Genomic DNA, 22865 nt, shown 5'->3' with positions numbered 1-22865 from the left:
CATGTTTCATATACATATGTTTCATATATGTTTCATACACGTTTTATAAACAGCTGTATACCATTTTCCATATGATAGAATAATACTAATTATTTATTATGAAATGGAAACATATCCACAAGGATTTACTTTGTATTTTTACATAACAAAATCTTTTAAAATCTTTCGAAATTTTTACAACTTTTTCATTAAAATAATATATATATGTTCTGCATTTTTGTATATAAATAAACCAAGGCTGTTGTTTAAAATTTTTGCTAAAGGAACCAGCTGAGAAATGTTTATCTCTAAAGTTCAGTGTTATCTAAAAATATAATTTCATGCAAGACAGAATTATAGAAAAGGAATTCAGAGAGTTGGAGCAGGGGGCGGATAAAGCTCTCACTATGCCTTCAAATTAATGGACTGGCAGGAGAATCTGTCAATGGAAAACTAACCATGGAGACATGTAACAGTGGGAAAGCCCAGTCCATTTCCAAAGGCCCTATTCCTCCAAATTTCCCAGTCAACTTCTGTTCCATAGGTTTTATCCACTGAGGTCCCCATTCCTCTCCACCCCATTCCTCTCCTTGCCCCACCTTCCTATCCCTGTCCCCCCAAACCACCACCACCCCCCCACCTGCTCCCTTCCTGCCACTCTCCCCACTCTCTCCTGTCTTTCCTCATTCCCCACACTTGATGTCCTCACCATCCAAAGTCCTCAGAGGGGCTTTCTTGGTAGCTTCTGCACACTGTAATCCAATTGGCCTTTTTCTCCTTGCCTTAGGCATCTGTCTCTTTCTACTTGTTTTAACTTCTCTCTCAGCTCCTTCAGCCTCTGCTGCAATGGCAGGAAACATTTTCTACCGTGTTTCTGTTGACTGTTATTGCTGTCTTCCCAAATGTGACTTGTCTTTTATAATATATTCCTACCTTGAGCAGTGCTGCTCGCTAACTAGCCTCTCTACCCCCATCCTACCATGCCACCATTCTCTTTCCTGCAAGTCAGTTTCTCATTTATTATGGATTTATGTAGATGAGATTCATGTTTGTAGGAAACACAAATCACATAGTGTTTGCCTATAGCAAACAAAGAGTTCAAAAGATCCATACAGAATTTAAAGAGGTGGTTATTAGTATCTGTAGATTGATGAGTTTATGTTATTTTCATTTCTTATTTACATTTGTGCTAAACCACTGAACCTTTCTATGTCTACTTAAGGTAAAATGTTTGATCATTTCAAGAAATATGTGCCTTTAAATTGGGTATGTGAATATCTGGATTGACAAAATCAGAATCAATTTTTAAACTTCTCAAAAGCCTTCATCATTGCATTATAAAAGAGCTTTTAAAATATGCCTTTAAAAAATACTAAAGTGCTGGGGGAAAAAAAACAAAAAAGCAACAACAAAAACAAAAATCAAAAGTCTTCAGTATCTTCAAAGTTGTTTTAGTTTATTTAAAAATTATTTCAAATTAGTGTTTGAAAATTCCATAAACTGAAGTACATGGCCGCAAATGCATTTTCCTATAAATAGGCCATACATTCACCATTAAAGAGGCAAACGAGTGTGGGTTTTGATGTGGATTTTTCACAGTTGCCATTTTAAAACACTGGAGTCTCAAGCAGTTGTGCAGCTATACACTTGAGGTGCCATAGAACTGAGCTTTTATAGAGGTCAAGGAAATACTCATTACTGAGACAAATCTTGAAGGTAAACTCTGCATAGGAATTTCCTCTGCAACACAGAAACCATGAATTTTCTGGCCGCCTACTGTTATTAAAAAGGGCTGATTCCAACAAAGTGGCTGACATTGAACTCAATTCCTTGCACATGAGGGTCCATGTCTTTCACTTACTGATTAGAGCTGGGGGAGTGTGTAATGTATATAATACTTGTCACAGACCAAAAGAAAAAAACTCTTGAAGTAACCACCTTTAAGCCAATTGGGAATGCTGCTTTCAGCAAAATCTAACAAAAAATAAACATGAAACTAATGACCCTGAAAAATATTTGTATAGTTTCCTTTGGTCATGGTCCTGTTGGCACACTTTCAGCCTTCAGTTTTTCGTGTCCTGTGGATTGTAGTTAATCATAAATTGTGAAAGTTTTGTTCTTATCAGAACTTTCTTTTTGTAAATTACATGCTATCCCAACACTGTATGTTTTAGAGGTCACACTGCAGAAAAGAGGCCTGTCATGTTAGCAAAGTCAAAATAAAGGCTTCCTTTGCCCCCCACCATTAGGTCTCAAGAACCTCACTGTCACATCCTGTTAAAAATTCTTTTCTTTGAGTTGCCAGACACAAAGTTGAGCTTGTGGTTTGCATCTTTATTTATTAAAAAATAAAAAAAATCTACAAAAAAGTTTGAATGGCCAGTACAAACTTAGTATAACAGGGATTATGGCAAGTGCAAGGTATTTTGCTGAATTGATTGAGAGGCTTTGTGATATGTGCAGAAAGAGTGGATATTTCTGATTCAGAAGACCTGTTTTTAAATCCTATTTTCTAAATTTGTAACAGGATGCGAGTTACTTGACTTCTGAGCTCTCCTGTCCTCATCTATGGAGGAGGGAAAATAATTTATAGGTTTATGGTACAGATCAATAACAAAAGGCATATGTGAGTTTCTGACGTGTAATGGATTTTCAATAAAAGTAGTAATAAAATAATTGGAGAAAGGCAGTTATGAAGAGAACCAGACTATGAGATTCTCTCTAATTCTTTTTCCAATTAAATAAAAAAAACACACACACAGTGGCCAGGACATAGTTGACCATCAAGGGATGTTACTCTTTAACATTGCAAGTCATTGTTTGGTTTCCAGGGCTGAAAAGACACGTATATATTCCTGACTCAACATTCAACAATAGATGGGATGCCTGGGTGGCTCAGTCGGTTAAGCACCCGACTTCAGCTCAGGTCACAATCTCACTGCTCGTGAGTTCAAACCCCGCATCGAGCTCTGTACTGACAGCTCAGAGCCGGGAGACTGCTTCAGATTCTGTCTCCATCTCTCTGCCCCTCCCCTGCTTGCATGCTCTCTCTCTCTTTCTCTCTCTCTCTTGAACATAAAATTAAAGAAAAAAATTAAAAAATTTTTTAAAAAAACGTTCAACAATAGATTGCCTCATTAGTAATGCCTCTTAAATATTAATGTGCATTTAGATGACCCAGGAATGTTGCTGAAGTGTAGATTCAGCAGGTCTGGTATGGGGCCTGAGTTCTTGTTCAGTAGGTCTCGGATGGGGCCTGTGACTCTGCATTTCCAAGAGGTTCCCAGGTGATGCCTTTAAGTTGACTTACTGTTCACACTTTGAATCTCAAGGCATTGATGGTCAATAAATAAGACAATAAATATCCTCTGTTTTTTCCTTGCAATATCTTATTTCATAGAGCATAAAGAGTTTAGAGATGATATTATTTCACACGTTTCCCAAATGAGAAATTTGTGACCAACAGAGGTTGATGAATTAGTTAAAATTTGAGATCCTTCAAGCTAACAGTTCAGCTGCATTTCTTATCTACCATGGTCAATTTTTTAAACTGTGTAACTATTCTCCCATCCCGCCTATTTGGTTTTCATGTTCCTAGAAGTTAAGAATAATCAAGTTTCTTCTTAGATCTTTATCACTATTTTCCAGTTCTTTCTGAGATCGTTGCTCATGTTATTATGTAACCATAGTTTGTCAGCATCCACACTACTTAAGCCCATCAAGAAACAGCCCATCTTAAAAAAAAAAAAAAAAATTATTTAATTTTTTTTTTTTTGAGAGCGAGCAAGAGAGAGAGAGAGACAGAGAGACAGAGAGACAGAGCGTGAACAGGAGAGGGGCAGAGAGAGATGGAGACACAGAATCTGAAGCAGGCTCCAGGCTCTGAGCTGTGTGCACAGAGCCTGACACAGGGCTCAAACCCATGAACCGTGAGATTATGACCTGAACCAAATGTCAGATATTTAACCGACTGAGCCACCCAGGCACCCCAAGAAACAACCCATCCTTGATGGAGCCATCTTTAGTGGCAAAATGATTGGTAGAGGTCAGGCAGGTTTTGATGCTTTGGGGTATAATTAATATCAGTTAGGTTTTTATATCAGAACGCCTCCCTAGTGGTTTGGAATAAGCTGCCTACTCCTGCCTCAGAACCCATGAGAAGCCAGATGACCTAAGAGCCGTCAGCTCAGCGATACTAGGCATTTCCATGGTTCTACCACAAAATAGCCCTGACCCACCAATAGGGATATTTATTGCCTTGTTCTTTCCATCTCAATATCAGAGGACAAGGTCCCATTGCTTTGGAATCCCTAGCCTTGTTTTTGTAAATTCCCTGGAATAAAATTGTGCTGTAGGACAGTTCTGTTATCTTTGTCCCTCAATTATGAAGGCATGCTCCCTTGCCCCACCCCCCACCCTGGGACATAACTCCTTTAGTCATTCCTGTGGTTGAGGACCCCAGGTTAGGTATGCTCTTAGGAATGCCCATTCCTCTTTTCTCCCAGGTTTCTCACAACGAGTACAATAGACATAGGGTTTCTAACCCATGTTTAGAAGCTAATACTGACGGGAACATGTTCATAGAATTTTTTTTAACAAAGATTAATTCAGAATAATGAGAACATCATAATCACCTCAATGTATAAATGATTTTAATTTAATAAACAGTTAAATGTAACATAATCATAAGAATGTTTCAGAAGAGCAAGTTTAGTTTGGATCACTGGTCTCTTTTCACAGTGAGATAATAAATGTTCTTGAGCCAAAGGCAACTGGACAGAAGTCTCAGGATTGCTGCTCTTTCTTTCCTTTTCTTTCTTTTGTTCTTTCTGTCTTCCTTCCTTCCTTCCTTCTTTCCTTTTTCTCTTTCTCTCTTTCTTTCTCTCTCTCCCTCCCTTCTTTCCTTCCTACCCTCCTTCCTTCCTTCCCTTTTTTTATTTCTTATCTTCTGTCTTTTTGGGTGTGTTATAGTGTACTGTAAAGGGATTCATTGTTTACCTATCATAATATAGCATAAATATTTTTAATGTCAATAAATACACATTTTCACCATTTTTTAAATAGTTGCTTAACTATGTACATAATGGTGCAATAATTTAATTAATATGCTAATGTGGGGCATTCTGATTCTTTCTCAACTTCTCTTGTTTTTATTAACCAAGCTGGTCAGTGGCTTTGTTAAGATCTAAGCAACTGCTGCTCAGTTATTTCTTGCTTATCTATTCAACTATTTACCTCCTCAAAGAATTCTCATAAGTATGTTATTTCCCTTTAGATATACATTACCCAGCATGGTATTTAAATGAAGTTAGTAATTTTGCGATAGTATGGTAACTATAGGGATTAAAACCTCGGATTCTGACGTCAGCCTGCCTGAGTTTGAATGCCAGCTCTGCCATTTGCTAGCTGTGTGACCTTGGTCAAGATATTCAACCCCTTTGTACCTTAGTTTCCTCACCTAAGGTAAGGGGATGATAATAGTACTTTTCTCACCTAGTTGTTGTGAAGATTAAGGAAATGGTGTATTTAAAAGGTACAGAATAGTATCTAGCATTTAGTACTTGCTCTAGTAATATTAGCTACTTTTAATGATAATTAACTTGCTCTGCCTTTTTATTCACACTATTAAACCTAAATTCCCACCAAAATGTGGCTGCAGACAAACTTCATTTTTTGGCAAGAAATACTGGCAACAGAAAGAGAGGAATGAAGTGGTCTCAAGGAGGTAAATCACATAGGAAATATGGTCAGTTCTTGTTATGTGTTCAGATACTGAATGTTTAGTACAGTCAAGTCGCTGGACTAGGCTACAGGTGTCAGAGGCATCTCGCATAGTCACCAGACACCTGTCAGTCACCTGCCATTAGCCAGGTTATGTCTTCCAACACAGGTAGATTATCTATGATCTTTCCTGTCCATATGGATGAGAACTGAATGGCATACATTTACTTTTACTTCTCCCCTAGGATTCTTTCTTGTAGTGAAAGCAGAGAAAAAGTAGTTTTTGGTTTACTTGGGTTTTTCCTAAAGAACGGACTTTATTATAATCATTTGACCTCCCTAAAGAGCCTTTTCTGCAAACAGTTCTTCACTATCCAGCAGTGTTCTGGCATCTGGGAGAGCCCTCAGCAGGGGCAGTGACTAGGTATGAACTTGGGAACTATTTTGGGAGATAGGAAAATGCAGGGAATTTGGGGTCAATCGTTCACTCTTAACTACTAGAGGAGTACATTAGGAACATTTGAATTAGGCATTTTTCTGCATTTTAATTGTTAGACCAAGTCCTTGGTTGTTAAGGAAATAAATTCTACAACAAATCAAAGGTATGAAGGAAAGCCCAGGCATTTTTCTTATCAAAAGAGGCTCTATGGTCTGAAGCACTGAGAAAAAAAACTTGCATATCAAAAGGCCTGATCTTCATTCTTAGTTTTGTACCAGATTTAGTTTTGTACTAGAAAGGGTAGAGCAACCCAGTTCTTTCATTTAGGCGGAAGTTCCTAGTCCTCCTTGTAAGCCTATACTATTACTGTTCAGGACAAGAGTCTTGATGGAGTAGCCAAAGCCTAGCGGGATTGAATGATCTGTGTGTGGTCACTCAGCTAATCAGCAGGCTTATTTCTTACAGTGCTTTCTTGTGGACTAGGATTCCACTTTGGCCCTCCTTCATGGGATGTTTCCTAGAATATATGCTTTCTGAACAAACTATAGAGAAGAAATTGTATTCTAAAGAAAAAGCCAAAAGGAAGAATAGATTAATCATTGCTTCTAACCTGAGAGTATCTGTTGAACATTGTATATATACTGAAAATCACAAATGTTTTTTTTTTTTACTCTAAAGAGTGGGTATGTCCTAGAACTAATAGGGATTTTTAAGAGCTCCAGAATTTCTGAGAAACGGGTTCAGGGAAAATACAAGTAGGTAAACATTTGAAGCCTGGTTGGGTGGGAATTGTAGATCCAGTCCTCCTCATAGGTTACAGAGGAAAGTAGCAACTATGAATATGTCAAATGAGTGTTCATCATGAGAGGATCAGCACACCCATGCTATGGAATACTATGTAACTATTAAAATGAAGTATATAATAATGAAATATATTAATGCATTAAAATGTTATGAAATGAGGACAAAAATGAAGTGAAATGGAAGATTATCTGTGATAAATTGTTTAGAAAAATCATGGTGCATACTATTCAGAATGTGATCTCTGTGTTGTAAAAAGCAACATAAAATCTGTAAACACATGGGTATAGGTAGACGCCTTGGTTAAGAGCTAGATGAACATATTTCAACTATTAGCAGTAGATTTCCCAAGGTATTGAGAGTGAATAAAGAAGGTGAAAATGATGGCAGGGTGTTGGGGAGAGGAAACCAGAGAGACACATTTGCTTTATTCATATCTGCATTGTTTGAAATTGTTCTCATAAACATGTATTTTTATAATATTTTATATAAAAAGCCATAAAAAATCTTTGTATCAGAAATGAATCTCTTTGTGTGTCTGGTGGTTTGAAGCTCTGTTCTACAAAGAAACATGTCAATCAGCAAATAGTGCAAATGACAAGTATTCCTCCACCTGAAGAAACTCCATAAAAAAATTATAATATAAATTGTCTCACACCTGTAAATATCAGCTGTCACATGTCACAGATTATAGGAAGAAATAAAAATGAAATCCAAAGCTGCTGTGGATGGAAATCATTACATCTAGTTTGAGTGGGCTGATACTAACAGCAGAAGGGAAATGTATACAGGTAAAAAAAAAAAAAAAAAAAAAGATGCCGATAGTATGCAAATGTTTTCATAATAATGTGAGAAAGCTATGCTGCTGCTCTATTATGATACTTAGCATCTTAGATACTGATTGCCGTCCTTATACCTTCCTTATAAAGCATTCCATCCCAACACAGAGGAGAATAATTTCCCTGGAAATGAATCCGTTAACTAATGAACACATTTGTACTGAGAACTTCAAGTGTGCACGCTCTAGATACGGGTCGGGGAGGGGAGCACAAGGATGAATGAGAGCCAAGCACTGCTTCGTGGAGCTTATAAACTACTGGGGAGCTAAGGCGCTACACTGGCTCTGGAGTACAATGGAGACTGTAGTAAGCACACAAATGCATAAACTGAACTAGGACTTCAGAATAGAGTGGTTGGATGGTCCCGCCAAGGACAGGTGTTTTGTTTTCTATTTTGTTTCATCTTAGAATAGGAAAAAATCTGACCATCATTATAAGCAGAGGGGAAAGAGTATGGAGAGGTGATAATGAGGTAAGAGAAAGGAGGTGATTAATAGGAGGTAACCCAGGGAGAAGCCTTAAGGGAGCCCAGGGGGCAAGAACTGCCAGGAGAAGGAAAGATATTACACAAAATATGTAAAAGAAGAGGGCCTGAGTAGTGAGGAAGAGATGCTCTGAGGTGACGGAAGAGCAAATCGGAGGAGTCCTCAGAACAGCTCTGACTTTCTCTGTCGAGCGGGAAGCTACAGTATTGACAGAATGAGAGTCTTGGTAGGCTTGAGGGCTGTGGTAAGTCTTGGAACAGCCTCTGTGAAGAGTATATGTCAACCAGGGATTAGAACTTTTAGGTAAATACCTTGTAGGGCAATTGCTGGATTGTAGGGTAGTTCTATTTTTAACTTTTTGAGGAACCTCCATATTGTTTTCCAGAGTGGCTGTGCCAGTTTGCGTTCTCACCAACAGTGCAAGAGGGTTCCTCTTTCATTGCATCCTTGCCAACATCTGTTGTTTCTTGTGTTGTGGATTTTAGCCATTCTGATGGTTGTGAGATAATATCTCACTGTAGTTTTGATTTGTATTTTCCTGATGATCAGTGATGGTGAGCATGTTTTCGTGTGTCTGTTGGCCATCTGTATGTCTTCTTTGGAAAAATGTCTATTCATGTCTTCTGCCCATTTTTTTAAGCACCGGGTGGTATATGGAAGTAAGGAATCACTACATTGTACACCTGTTGCTAGTATTACACTGTAGGTTAATTAACTTGAATTTAAATAAAAGCTTTTTAAAAAAGTAAGTCAACCAGGGAGGGTTAACAGGGTTGTGGAGCATCACTGAGGTCCCAGCTGAGGTGGAGTGCATTAATCTTTAATGAAACTAATAAAAAGAAAACTTTTGTATTACTTTCTCTGGCAATGTGGTAGCTAGGCATAGAGGCATGGAAATTCAGCTTGGCCAGAGGGCATGTTTTGTAGAAATCAAATGACTCAAATTGAAAGCCGTGTATGAAAACTTATTGGAAATTAGTCAAATAGTTGCATCATTTCAGATTTCACTTTGTCAATATGTTTCTTTCCCCTTAAATTTTATAGTTAAATCAGATAACTATATTTTCATAAAGAAATGGGAACAGTATCCTGTACTTCAAATGTTAACCAACCAAGTAATACCATTAAAATTTCTAAAGTTCCTAGCTCATAGTTGCTTCTCATACATTATGTATTTTTAGGCTGGAAAAACTAATAACCTCCTTTTTGGAAGACCAAGATCCGGAGAGTAGACTAGAGGTTGGCACTGATATGCGTAAAATTCATCACTGTTTCCATTATTTAAAGGTAAATTTAAACATTTCCTCTAGTAGAAGCCATTGTCTGCCATGTTGAAACTGCAATACAGTTTGCTAGTTGACCAACTCTTACAACCCTGTAAGAGAGTAAGATCCAGCTTCTCATGTCCTGAATGGCATGATCTTCAAACAAAGCTGGGCTTATTGAACTTCTTCAGAGGTCATATCTTGCCTGCCAGTGAATAACTTGTAGTTATTTTTCCAGGAATCTCTACCTTGTACACAGAATAATTCCATGTTCGAGAACCATTTCTTTTCAAGATACATCAAGAAAGTTGTGTCCTGCATTTTCCCCAGCAGATTAGATTTATCCATATAAACCGTCAGTTTTTCTCTGCCTTATGTTTTACCCTTTCATGATGACACAGTGGGAATATCATTAACCTTTATTTCTACCTCACTTGTGATTTGGCATTCTTCACTATGATGATAAGCATTTGTTGTGAGTCTTCTATGGGCCAAGCCCCGGGAAAGCAAAATTGAATAAGAAAGGTCACGAAGAGGACATCTATGGAAAGAATAATTATAACACATCATAAGTGCTATTGTTTAAAGTGTAAATCAAATGGTATGGGGTTAAGGAGAAGGAGAAAGAAGTTCAAGAGGAGATAATGTTTGAGTAAGAATTTCCAAGTTTAGGGAAGGAGAGAGATGGTAGCAGAGAAGATGAGGGGGAAGGGAGAGAGGCAGGGAGAAGGAGAAGACACATGGAGCTAAGGCAGCTGCGTTGGCAGAGACAAGGAGGCAAGAAAGGACATTCATGCCTGATTTGTGCAAAGAATTGTCAAAGGGGAAAAGAGTCCAAGAAACTAAGAAATTTGGAAAAGACAGGATGCCTGGGGGGCTCAGTCATTTGAGCTGCCAACTTTGGCTCAGGTCATGACCTCACTGTATGGGTTTGGTCCCCATGTCAGGCTCTGTGCTGGCAGCTCAGAGCCTGGAGCCTGCTTCAGATTCTGTGTCTCCCTCTCTTTCTGCCCCTTTCCCACTCACGCTCTGTCTCTCTCTGTGTCTCAAAACTGAATAAAAGTTTAAAAAAAAAAAAAAGAAAAGAGATACGGACTCTAAGCTCTTATTTCGTCTTACAGAAACTATTGAATGACAAGAAGATCCATGGAAAAAGCACAGTCTCTTCGCAAATCAAAGATCAAGACTGCCAAGAACCATTAAAAGAGGAAGAATATAAAAAGCTACGAGACCTTCTACAGCAGAGGGATAATGAAATCAGTATCCTTTCTGAAGTGATTAGGAACTTACCCTCTACTGGCTTAAAAGAGGAAGTGAGCACAATTCCATGTCTTCCCTTGGCCACATCACCTAGGTCCCCGCCCTGCTTCCGGTTCACACTGCTTCTTTTCATTTAGAAGAGGTCCCTTCCACAAACAAAATGTAGTGGCTAGTGAAAAACACAGTCATTATAAAAGAAAAAAAAAATTACTTTGTTTTTAGCCAGATACATTTACATTATGGGGGAATATTTCAGTTTATTGAAAAGTGTGGTCTTTTTCACACCATCTCTTAACATTAAATTTTGTAGAAAATATATATTTTTGGACTATTCTGCTGTGTTCTTTCTGTTACAGTTCTGAGCCAAAAAGTTAGCGGGTTATCTTTAGCTAACTGACCGGACGCTGGGCTGACCACAGCCTCACCATGGCCCAGAATTTGTGGCTGGTGTGTGGGCGAAACTCAAATGGTGGCTGAAAACTGACAAATGGTATTTAGCTTATGAAGAGCAGAGATTGATTTAAATGTAACTTTTTATTTAAAAGCCAGATCTACTGCTTCAGGTTCTACTTACAGATGTTCCCAAATTTGGAAGTGAGTGAAGAGTGTTCAAGATAGAAACCTTTTTGGCTCTAGGAGGCAGTGTGTTTGGGGTCTGAGAGCAGGGAGCTGCCTACAGTGGGACTGGGTGGATGGTTACCTCTGAAGAGCCCCTGTTGGGTGGGTTAAACCTCAGGTCTCCGCAGCATTTCTTTGGTATTGTTTCTTGTCTTATCTTTCAAGCTTCTCGTACAAGATTTGACATTGTCGGTACATTTGCAGACTTGAAACATGCATAAGAAGTTATTTTGGTCAGTTCTTACAGACAGGTGTTTTTGTTTGTTCGTTTTTATTTTTTATTTTTAATTTTTTTTAATTTTTTTTATAATTTTTTTTTTCAACGTTTATTTATTTTTGGGACAGAGAGAGACAGAGCATGAATGGGGGAGGGGCTGTTTGTTCATTTTTAAAAAGCACCAACAGGTCTTTTAGCTTCAGTCAATGTGAAAAATGCGTGAAAAGAACATACATGAAGGACATCCACTAATAAAGAGGTAAAAGCAGACCACATACAAGGTAGGCACACTGCCTGATTGACCTCAGTCTCTACTTTGAGCCAAGTATTAGCAGACCCTGTATGCCTGATCCAAGTGAGTTTTAGCTCCTTTATCAGTCAGCCAGCAGCAGTTAAGGTCAGCCATGTATTACTCTGCTACACGAGGCCTTGTCTGTGAGCGCTGCCCACAGTCTCACCCTGCATTCCTTTTCTTCCTTCTTACCCTGTCCATCTCCAGGGATGCTCCCAGCCCAGGACTCAGCCTCAGCCCCAGTCCCAGTCTGAGCTCTGCTTCTTTTCCTAGCTTTGGTTGTCTTTAGGATCTGCTCCTGCTAAACACTCCGACCAATTCTTAATCCCCCTCTGGGCTTCTGAATGTGTGTGCCCATAGGAGGGGTGAGGTGAGATAGGACAGCCAGGGAACAGTCTGGGCTTACACATGTATGTTTACTTAGACAAGAGAGTGACAGAGAGACTTACCTCATCTCCCTGACTGACTGCCAAATCCAGGTACCACTGCTTGTGTGGGGCTGCCCTTCGTCTTTGTTGACCAAGAACAACCTGAGCAGGGTCTCCTCCTTGTGAGACTCATATTCAAAGTGTTGGTGTGTAGGAGCCATAGTGAAAAGATCGCTGAACCTGAAGTTCACACCTGGATTGACATCCTCGCTCTTCATGCATTCGCTCTACAGCTATTCAGCAAAACTCTTTCCTACCCCTCAGTAGTAGGAACGTGAAGCCTGCCCTGCCAACCTCAAAGTGGTGGCCAAAGCCAGTAAGGTGAGTGACTAGCAGGTGCTTTGAGCACTGTGGTGTTACATGGTGGGAGGTGGGACTCTGTACATGATGGGCAAACTCAGAAGGAAAAACAGCAGCTCAGATTTACTCATCACAAAGCTTATACTTATCAAACGGCTAATGACCAAGAAAGGCTGCTGAAATTTCAAAGCTTCTCATAGCCAGGTTGGAGGATATTTTCGTATCCTGTCTGTAGAACCACCAAGGTGAAGACTGACAGGAGGAATGAGAAAGACCTGATCTGTAGGAAAAACAGGTGGTAATACTTGAGCTCAGCAAAAGACAGTAATGCAACCAAAATGACAGTGAATGACACTGAACATTCTTCTTGGAAAGGGAGAGAAAATGGTGTCATTTCAGTGACATTATCAGTATGAATAAAGTTCAGACTGCCCTTCACTAAACATGTAACAAACAGCATGTCATTTAGTACCTCGCACAACGAAGGCCCAAGTTCAACGGAATGGGCAGGGGAAGAAGACAAAGGAAAGGTGGGGAAGAAGGAAGGCAGCCAAGAAGATAAATCCGTACTCTGATCTTTATGAAATGTACCTCAGAACACTGTCTGTCTCTGCTTAAATTCTGCCTGCTATACTTAGAATGAACCTCAACTCCTTACTCTGGATCACAGGGCCCTATGTGATTGTGTGTCTGCCAAGCCCCTGATTTCACGTACTATGTCTCTATCCCAAATATGTTAGGCTTTGGTCATAGTGTCCTTCTTGTTGTTCTAACACCAAGTTTCCCGTCCTTGGCACTATGGACACTTTGGGCTGTATAAATTCCCTGTTGTGGGGGCTGCTCTGTGCATCGTAGAATGTTTAGAAGCCTCTCTGGCCTCTACCCACTAGACTTCGGAAACAGCACCTGCCCCCCACTGCAGTATGACAACCAACATTGCTTCCAGACACGGCCAAATGTCCATTGGGTGGTAAAACTGCCAAGGCCCTTCTCCTTAGGGTTTAGCACTAGCCAGTAACTCTGCTGAGATACTCTTCCTCCAGCCACTGCTTCCTGTCATTCAGATCTCAGCCTAAATGTCATTAGAGAAGTCCTTTGTGAGCACCCAGTGTAGAGTAGCCACTCAGTCATTCTTGACCTGTTATTTTTTTTAATGTTTATTTATTTTGAGAGAGAGAGAGAGCAAGCACGAGTGGAGGAGGGGCAGAGAGAGAGGGAGAGAGAATCCCAAGTAGGCTGCACACTGTCAACCCAGAGCCCAATGCAGGGGCTCCATCCCACAAACCATGAGGTCGTGACCTGAGCTGAAATCAAGAGTTGGTCGCTTAACCAACTGAGCCACCTGGCAGCCCTCTTGACCTTTTTAAAATTAGTTATCCAGCCCTTTCATTCTCTAATGTTTGGTTCATGTGCATGAAATCTGTCTTTCCCCAGTAGGACATCTGCTTTGTGAGAGCAAGAAGCCAATATACCCTTTCATTGTTCCATCCCTGTGCCTAGAACAGTGCTTGGCACATAGTACAACTCCACTGAATACCATTGAATGAGTGAGTGACTGGATGTTGCCACTGCAGCGTGTGAACCAGTGGAAGCCCCTGATGCTCTTGGTAATCAATTCCATATGAGAAGGAGTGGAAGATGTGGGCAGATCCCTGTTCTTCTCTGCTAGGACAAGGCCCAGATACCACCTCTGGTAAGGACATGGTTTTTTGAGGCAAAGAAGAAGCCATATCAGGGACTGTGAGAGAAAAAGTGATTGCACTTCCAGAAATCTCCCAAGAAGTTGGAGTCAAAGCTGAGGAGGAAAATGGAGTCTGAGCACGCGTCTGAGCAGCAGTCTTCTCTCCCCACCACATCCATATTTCCTCACTCCTATTTTAGTGAAGCCATCTCTGGGGATGGCGGAGTTCTGAGGTTCTCAAGTGGTGGCCGAGATTCTTCAGAGTTCTCAGCATCCTGAGCCCGAAAGAACAGCAAAGTGGGGTGGAATGCAGTGATGTTATCATCAGTGCACCTAGTATATTGAAATGGCCTGCAAGAGGGGCATTTTAAAGTAATGTATCTGTAATAAGAATTCATCTCTTTTCAGTTGCATTTGGGACCAAGATTTAGGGATTTTTTTTAAGTGACTTCAAGTCCCATTTGAATCTATGCTATGCAGACATGTTGAATGTGGGGGTGCTCTGGCCACCAGAACTGATTTGGCTGGTCTGCCAGCTGGGCGGACTCTGGTGTTCTCCCTCTCTGCTCCTGCTGCCTCCTGAGCAGTTTCCTGGATTCAGGTCTTACTTACTCACAGATACATGCATAGCTCCACTGCCTGCTCCTACTAAGTGTTCATTTCTTATAAACCCTTTCATAAAAATTTTAAGTCTTTATATTTTAAACACCTTGGGATTGCTAATTTTTCATATAATGATGCCATATTGACTAGCTTCCTAAACTGTCTGTAACTGGATAAATGACTTCAGGAAGTTGAAGTCTTCCTTTAGTGGTCTCTTTACCATGTGAAAAATAGCAAATATTATTTGTAATATTAACCTCAATTGAGACATTAGTGGTTTCTTTTAGTGTTTATTTATATTTGAGAGAGAGAGAGAGAAAGAGACAGAGGGTGAGAGGGGGAGGGGCAGAAAGAGAGGGAGACACAAAATCCGAAGCAGTTTCCAGGCTCTGAGTTGTCAGCACAGAACCCCTACATAGGGTTCAGATCCACAAGTGGTGAGATCACGACCTGAGCCAAAGTCGGATGCTTAACCGACTGAGCCACCCGGGTGTCCCAGAAACAGTGTTTTGATCATTGCAACTTAGCATGAGTCACTAAATCCTTAATCAAGTTTCAGATATTCTGGTCAATATGCTAAAGAAGGAAAAGAAGAAAGCTCAGGATGCTCTCCACTCATCTGGCATGGATAGAAGTGAATGTGGACACTCACAGAGTTCACCTTTTCCACCTGGGAACCCAGAAGGGCTGAGGACTTTGCCATCCTCAGCTCCCACACAGGTCCAGGACGTCAACACTTTTGGGTACAGATCCAGTTTGCTCCACAGAAAAACAGGTCAGTTATATTTATTTATAAATATAAATTATATTATGTTAAATACAGAGAACCTAGGCTTAAATGAGAAAACATAGGCTATCATAAATTATATGTCTATAGAAAAAATAAATAAACATGGAAACGGTTATAATTTTATCATGCTGTTCTTCATCATTGTAATTCAATTGCTGTTATTATCACTAATATTTCTCGAGATTTTAAAGTTGTACCAGCAGCAGCTTCAGCAGCAATAACAAAAATTCCCAGGTTAAGTTTATCCTCAAAAGGAAAAAAAAAAAACAAAAAACAATCCTGGCATTCCTCATTCTCCATAATGGAATTCAGCATACCATTTTTTAGTTTTAAATATGCAAAGATGAAGAAATGACAACTTATTTGTTAGAATTATTTTTTATAACTATTACAACTCTTAAATTAAATACTAATTTCCAAAATTGATGACTGAACTTAAAATACGAAGTATGAATTATCAAAGAGTTCAGAGGCAGAAATAGATGGGTCCAAGGCAACAGGAGTAAAGTTAACATTAGAGAAAGGAACACAACCTTTCCTCCACGGGAGGGAAAGAATAAGGACAGATGTTTCATTGCCAATGTGATGACACAGTGTTTGTTTCTAAATCTGAATAAGCTCTTTGTAGCAAAATAATTTAACAATATTATTACAGTCTGACTTAATGGACAATAAACAAACAAAACTTTGTCAGATAGGATTTCACACAGTTGGATTGACAAGGAAGCACTTCTCCCAACTTGTAGCTTTTGATTGGTATGTCAGGCTTTCTTTAAAAATATTTTTTAATGTTTATTTATTTTTGAGAGAGAGAGACAGAGCACAAGTGGTGGGGGTGGACGGTGGGGCACGGGCAGAGGGAGACACAGAATCCGAAGCAGGCTCCAGGTCCAAGCTGTCAGCACAGAGTCCGATGCGAGGCTCAAACCCACAAACCATGAGATCATGACCTCAACCGAAGTCAGACACTTAACCGACTGAGCCACCCAGGTGCCCATGATTGGTATGTCAATTCTACAACTACAGAACCATGCTAGAGGCCCAGGCTGGTTTGTGCTATTTTCTCTTTCTATTAGACCAGCAGAGTGCAATGTACCGTTATGTGATTGATGTCTTTCTCTTGAAAACATTGAGAAATCTGAAACATGGAACATACCAGAACAAAGGGGTGAAAAGCTTCCCCTTTTGGCAATATAGTTTGAAAATCTCTCTATAGGAGTGCCTGGGTGGCTCAGTCAGTCAAGCATATGACTTCGGCTCAGGTCATGATCTCACAGTTTGTGAGTTCGAGCCCCCCGTTGGGCTCTGTGCTGACAGCTCAGAGCCTGGAGTGTATTTCGGATTCTGTGTCCCCCTCTCTCTCTGCCCATACCCTGCTTGTGCTGTCTCTCTGTCTCTCTCTCAAAAAATAAACATTAAAAAAAAATCATAAAAAAAAAAAACAAACAAGAAAATCTCTGTATAAATGTTTGTTGGGATGGGCGACCTGATATGCATGGTTTTCTAAAGGATTTAGTTTGTTAATAATGAGAGTATGGCACTCATTAAGGACACATTTTATTTAATAAAGACAAGATCAAGAAGCCTGGAAATACACTTTGTGATATTATATCCCTTTGTCTCTTAATTCTAAATCTCCTTGCTTTGAGTATTTATTTAACAACATAGCAGAATAAATTAAAAATCAAAGGAAATCAAAAATGCTATTTTTACCATTTATCATGGTAAATGGCAGGAGGCAAAGAAAGCAGTTATTCCTCTCTGTGGATGTTTTCCATACAGCATTCCTATACTCTGCTATTGGTAACAGCTGGTTCAAAAAAAAGGAGGACCTCTGCATTGGTGACTTCATTAGTTCATCCATCAATTTATTCATTCCTTTATGCATTCAATATATATTTATTGGCTACACACTTTGTTCTAGGTACTGTGACAATTATTACTATTATGACTGTAGCTTACACAGCCCTATATATATGTTAGGTACTCTTCACAGTTGTCTGCTTGAATTAACTCATCTAATCCTTATTCTATAGGTTCTTGTTTTAGCCCCGTATTATACAAGAACATACAAGGACAAACCCAACCTCTGATCTCAGAGCACTTAGAAACTGACAGAGAGGAGAGCTTTGAACAATTACAGAAGTGCACCTCTGTATTACTGATGGCGCACATACCAGGGAACCCTGCCTCAAGTTAAGATCAGAAAGATCCAACAGGGGGCATTGGGTGGGAGTGTGGCTGGAAGGAATATCGCAGGCAAAAGGAATTATTTAAATAGCTTTTAGGGCCTTTGTGGTGGAAAGGAGCATTTTGGAAAGTGAAAAGGTCAGGATGGTTGGGATGTAAGGAGTTGAAAAGCTAGGAAGACAGATTGAGTATCCTGTGCAGAACAGATTGCATGACTAATTAGAAGGCCATTATGGTATAGTAGTCTAGGCCAGAGGATGGAAATAATGAGAGAGAGATGAGGGAATCAGAAGCATTTAGGAGGGAGAGTAGGCCGGGCTTGGTGACTAATGGAGGTAGCAGGTAATGGTGAAGATGGCCCCCAGGTCTGTGGGTGGCTTGTGAGGCTCTTCATGGAGGTAAGGAACAGTGCTCCCCCTGGCCGTGCCACAGTTGGCATTGTTGGTTATAGAGAACAGAGCTTGGCATCTCTGCTGACATGGAAGGTCATGGTCAGTACGAATGTTAGAACTCCATGCTTATGGACTGTTCACTGGCCTTCTCCAAAGACACACACCATTATGCCTGTGCAGAAATGGCCTCAGATATCACTGCCCCACCCTTGCAGTGTGCCAGACCTTTTCTGTTTCTATTTTCTCTTGCCCACACCATCTCCCTTCTCATAATTCTTCTTCCCCACAGCATCTCATAATCTCTCTCCTAACTCATAATTATAGTCAACTTTTTCAGTAACCCTTCTCTTCCCTTGATACTACTATCAAGACAGACTAGTTTTGTTTGGAGAATGAATTAAGTTTACTTGAATAGAAAATCACTGAAAAATAATGGAAATTGTTTGTAAAGTCCAAGTACAAATGAGGTAAAAGAGTTTTGGAGAAAAGCCTTATAGTTTAATAAAGAGTTTTTGAGTTGCTTTAACTGTCATTGGATATAGCTCTAGCAATAACTTTAAGTAGGAGTAGGTTCACAAATGGATTGATAATGATCTAACCATTTGGAAGAGGGACTGATGGGAGATTGATTTTATTTTTTTGGCAAAACTACAGATAGGATGAAAATTGCTGTGGATGAATCCATGCTGCACAGCAACAGGTAATGGGATAGTTTATTATAATATTTAAGATCCTAGGAGCTGATTAGGCTTTTATTATTGCATTATTTTATACAAGAACTTGTGTAAACTAAGCCAAATACAAAAAATTAATAAGTGTGTGGTTTCGGAAGTATTTCTGCCCTATGTAGGTATGGTCAATTTCTATTAACCATCCTTTGGACTGCTTTTAATGCAGAAGGCAAGTAGATTTGACATCCTCCACTCGGAGACCATTGTCTCCCCTCTGATGACCTTCCCCCTTGTTCCTTTCACCCCCACTTCATGCCGAAAATTGCTTCTTTCAAATTTCTTGTGCTAAAAGAAAATGAAACCAAACTCATGATTCACTAGAGAGCCCTACACAGTCATTGTGCAAGCAGCCTGCCAAGGCAGAGGAAGGAAGGTTAGGGGCTTTGGGGCTTCTTGTTTTTTTGGAAGTTAAATGTCTGTTTTGGTTTCATTGAAGTAATGAGAGGGATTGTTCAGCCCCACATTTTGAAAAGAGTCATATGGTTCTCTTTAAAATAGCAGGAGTTTGATACTTTGGTTTTCTTGTTTGGCTTTGGGGGTTTGTTGTTTTTGTTGTTGTTTATTTTTTTCATGCTCTGACTGTGTGTTCCAGAGGGTCACCTGGAACCAGTGTTCCAAAAGCCCCTGATGACTCACCACATCCTTTAACTGAGATGCTAACAGAACCCACTCATCACAGGTGATGCCACCGGCATTTTAAAAGGTGAACTGAAAGCCAGAGCCACAGCCTGGAGGCTCCAGGCTCTTTTCTCATACTCCTGAGAATTTATTGAATCCCCACTATGTGCACAGAAGGTCCAAGGTTATAGGGGGCACCAGCGGAAACTGAGAAATGGTCTCTACCTCTGGGAGCTCACGTTTAAATAGCAGAGTCTGGCTTGGCACCCAAAAAGCAGAGAATAAAATAACAGGTGCTATAGCAGGAGCTAGAAGAAACACTATGGGAAGTCAAAGGAGAAGGCAGGGACCTTTTTTTTTTTTTTAATTTTTTTTTTCAACGTTTATTTATTTTTGGGACAGAGAGAGACAGAGCATGAACGGGGGAGGGGCAGAGAGAGGGAGACACAGAATCGGAAACAGGCTCCAGGCTCTGAGCCATCCGCCCAGAGCCCGACGCGGGGCTCGAACTCACGGACCGCGAGATCGTGACCTGGCTGAAGTCGGCCGCTTAACCGACTGCGCCACCCAGGCGCCCCGGCAGGGACCTTTACAAATAGATTGGGAAAAGCATTACAAAACAAGTGACACAGAAGTTAGGTCTCAAAGGATCAGTAGAATTTGGATAAAGATGGAGGGAAGAACATTCTATTACATTCCAGGTTTAAAGAATATTATGAGTAAAGGCTTGGGAACAGGAAAGCAAGTAAAAATATGTAGAGTTGGCAGGGGTACTTGTTTAGCTAGGGCCCTGGAGAGGTACAGGAAGTCCGAAGAAACAAGGCTAGAAAAATGAGTGGGAAGTTGTTGGGATGGCTGCTTCAGAGGGAGGGGGTAGAGGAATAGATGGGAACGTCCCCTTTTAACTTTATATGCTTTCATGTTGTTTTAATTTCTCACATTTAATTTCTTACCCATGTTACGAAAACCCTTGAATACCAAGCTGGGGAATTTTCTTCATCTGGTTGCAGGGAACCAACAAAACAGAGGGGGAATGGTGATAGTTGTGCTCTGGGAAGGCATTTGTGGAAAAAATCTTTAGTGTTTTGAAGACGAGATGCCTGGAGACATGGTAAATGGTTGAGGAAATAGAATAGTCTGAGTTCGGAGTGATGGAAACAAAGAGGCAAAGAGCATGAAGAGATATAACAGAGGGAGCCTACAGCAATTCTCCATGGCATAAACAACTCTGGTTCTTCTCCCTCTTATTGGTTTTCCCAGTTCTTCTGGCACTGAGAATGCAGGTACAGGCATCGACAGGAGGACACGGCAGCCGGTGCTTCTCTGGCATGCTGCTTCAAACCTGGAGTCTGTTCCTTGAGTTTGCTTTACTCATGCTCAAAGGATTGCTCTCTGGACCAAAAGCTACTGTTACAAAGGTTTAATATACCCAAATCATCCATTAAGTTGAAGAGCTCAAAGAGAAATCCATAGAGCAAACTCACCCATAAAACCAGAGAAAAAGTATAGAGATTAGGTTTTCTAAGATCCTCTCCAACTTGCTTTGTAGTAAGCCTCAGGCACAAATGTTCACCTCTTGCTTTTCAAACCTCTCATGATCCATCTTAGCCTCTCTTTTGGAACTGACCATGCTTTCATCCTTGCATTTCCCTATAAATTCAATTAAAGAGACAGTGAGTAAATGGATCATTGCCTTCTCTGTAGCTCCATGGCCATTCTCACTTCCGCAGGGCAGAGTATTGAGGCTACTCCGAACACTACCTCTGAGAAATGCATCTTTGTAACCCTCCTATTCGAAGGGTCCATAGATTAGATGAAATGAATAAATGATGCTCAAAAAAGAGAAAGGGGAGAGAGAGAAGTTGAGAACAGACTCTGCTTTAGGTTTAAAATCAAGCCTTACCCCCATTTCCATTTGTTTTATCTGATAATCTTTATGATTCCACCACTAAGGTCTTCAAACCTAAGAAGTGAACAAACAAGTAGAGGCCAGTGTGTTTTCTAAAGGAAGGCATTGTGGCGCTGGATGGGACTCAACTTCTGACATTTGTTGGATTCAGCAGACACCCATCAGCTCCCATGTGCCTCTATCTATCTACCTATCCATCCATCCATCCATCCATCCATCCATCCATCCATCCATCCATCTTAGAAGTTATCATCTATGAGCATCTCAGGAATTTTTAATCTAGTCAGGGAGCTAAGTAGGTAGCTAGAGCTGTCTTTTAGCATAATGAGAATGCTGAACAAAGGGGCCTGGATACTTGAGGATTCCACCAAAACTGTAGCCTAGTCAATCACCAATTCCATATTCTTTGAGGAAACAGTATGGTCAGGAAGGGGAACACAGATTCTGAATATGGGGTGGATTCAAAGAACTAGAGGTATCAAAGAGGCAGTGTCCTATTGCCTGTGGACATTAAAAATTGCTCAGTTAGATGTGTAAAGGAAGACCATGACCCTGGTACCCAAGTACTCAGTGAAAAATGACAAAAGCAGAAGACTGCTGATGACAGTGAGGAGGACAGGGTAGAAGATACAGCCAGGTGGAATGAACCTGAATGGATAAAAGGTTTGCCTATGTCGAATTGTTTGCTTGTGTCTTTATTTTCAGCAGCATGAATGGGTATTGTTCCAGAATCACGGAGACAAGACAGGTAAAATTATGGCCAACAACCTCATTTCCCTACCTCGTTGTAGGAAGAATCTTATTCTGAAATAATGCTATTTTTTTCACCTGAAGTTCAGGGTGAAAGGCTATATTTTTATTCTGTTATGTTCATAAAGTAGATGGGATATTGTCTGCTCAAGAAATTGATTCTTCTAATAGGAGGGATATCCTCAAATCTCCTTCAAAACTTGCTGGGAGAAGGCACAGCACTCAGGTCTGGTAGAGGACGCTAACCAAACAATCACGGAAAACCAGTTGCCCAAAGTGATATACTTACATGTGACAGAAAGTTAGCGATAGTTCTGGGCGTGGGAACCCTTTCTTTTGGCTTTAGGATAAAGGATCCCAAATATGAAGATTGTGCCAGAACACAGGTAATTAATTTTCATTTTATTAAACTTTGCATTCAAAATTAATTTTTCAGTTGATTATTTGGAGCTCAGGTTTCATTCTCTCGTATATGGGTAGGTTAGGTTTCCTGGAAAGCAAAGTCTCAGCCAGGTGTTTATTCGGGAGGGCCCTTGGAACCAACAGTTGTGGAAGTG

At 40.2% G+C, this 22865-nt stretch overlaps 1 protein-coding gene across 3 annotated transcripts in view; it reads left to right on the top strand.

The window, feature by feature from the left end:
• Positions 1–22865, top strand: part of KIF6 (kinesin family member 6) — a 384724-nt gene that overhangs the window by 169442 nt on the left and 192417 nt on the right. For all 3 annotated transcript variants that reach the window (XM_086706762.1, XM_086706761.1, XM_086706763.1), the window contains 3 exons: positions 9446–9551; positions 10651–10789; positions 15488–15703. In XM_086706762.1, coding sequence (XP_086562888.1) covers positions 9446–9551; positions 10651–10789; positions 15488–15703 — 461 coding nt within the window. The remainder of the gene's footprint in view (positions 1–9445; positions 9552–10650; positions 10790–15487; positions 15704–22865) is intronic.

Source organism: Puma concolor, chromosome B2, assembly GCF_028749965.1.
Source record: "Puma concolor isolate L17-30 chromosome B2, mPumCon1.1.hap2, whole genome shotgun sequence".
In the NCBI taxonomy this organism is placed as follows: Eukaryota; Metazoa; Chordata; class Mammalia; order Carnivora; family Felidae; genus Puma; species Puma concolor.
Note: the sequence above shows the minus strand (reverse complement) of the source record. Positions and strands in the feature narration are given on the sequence as shown.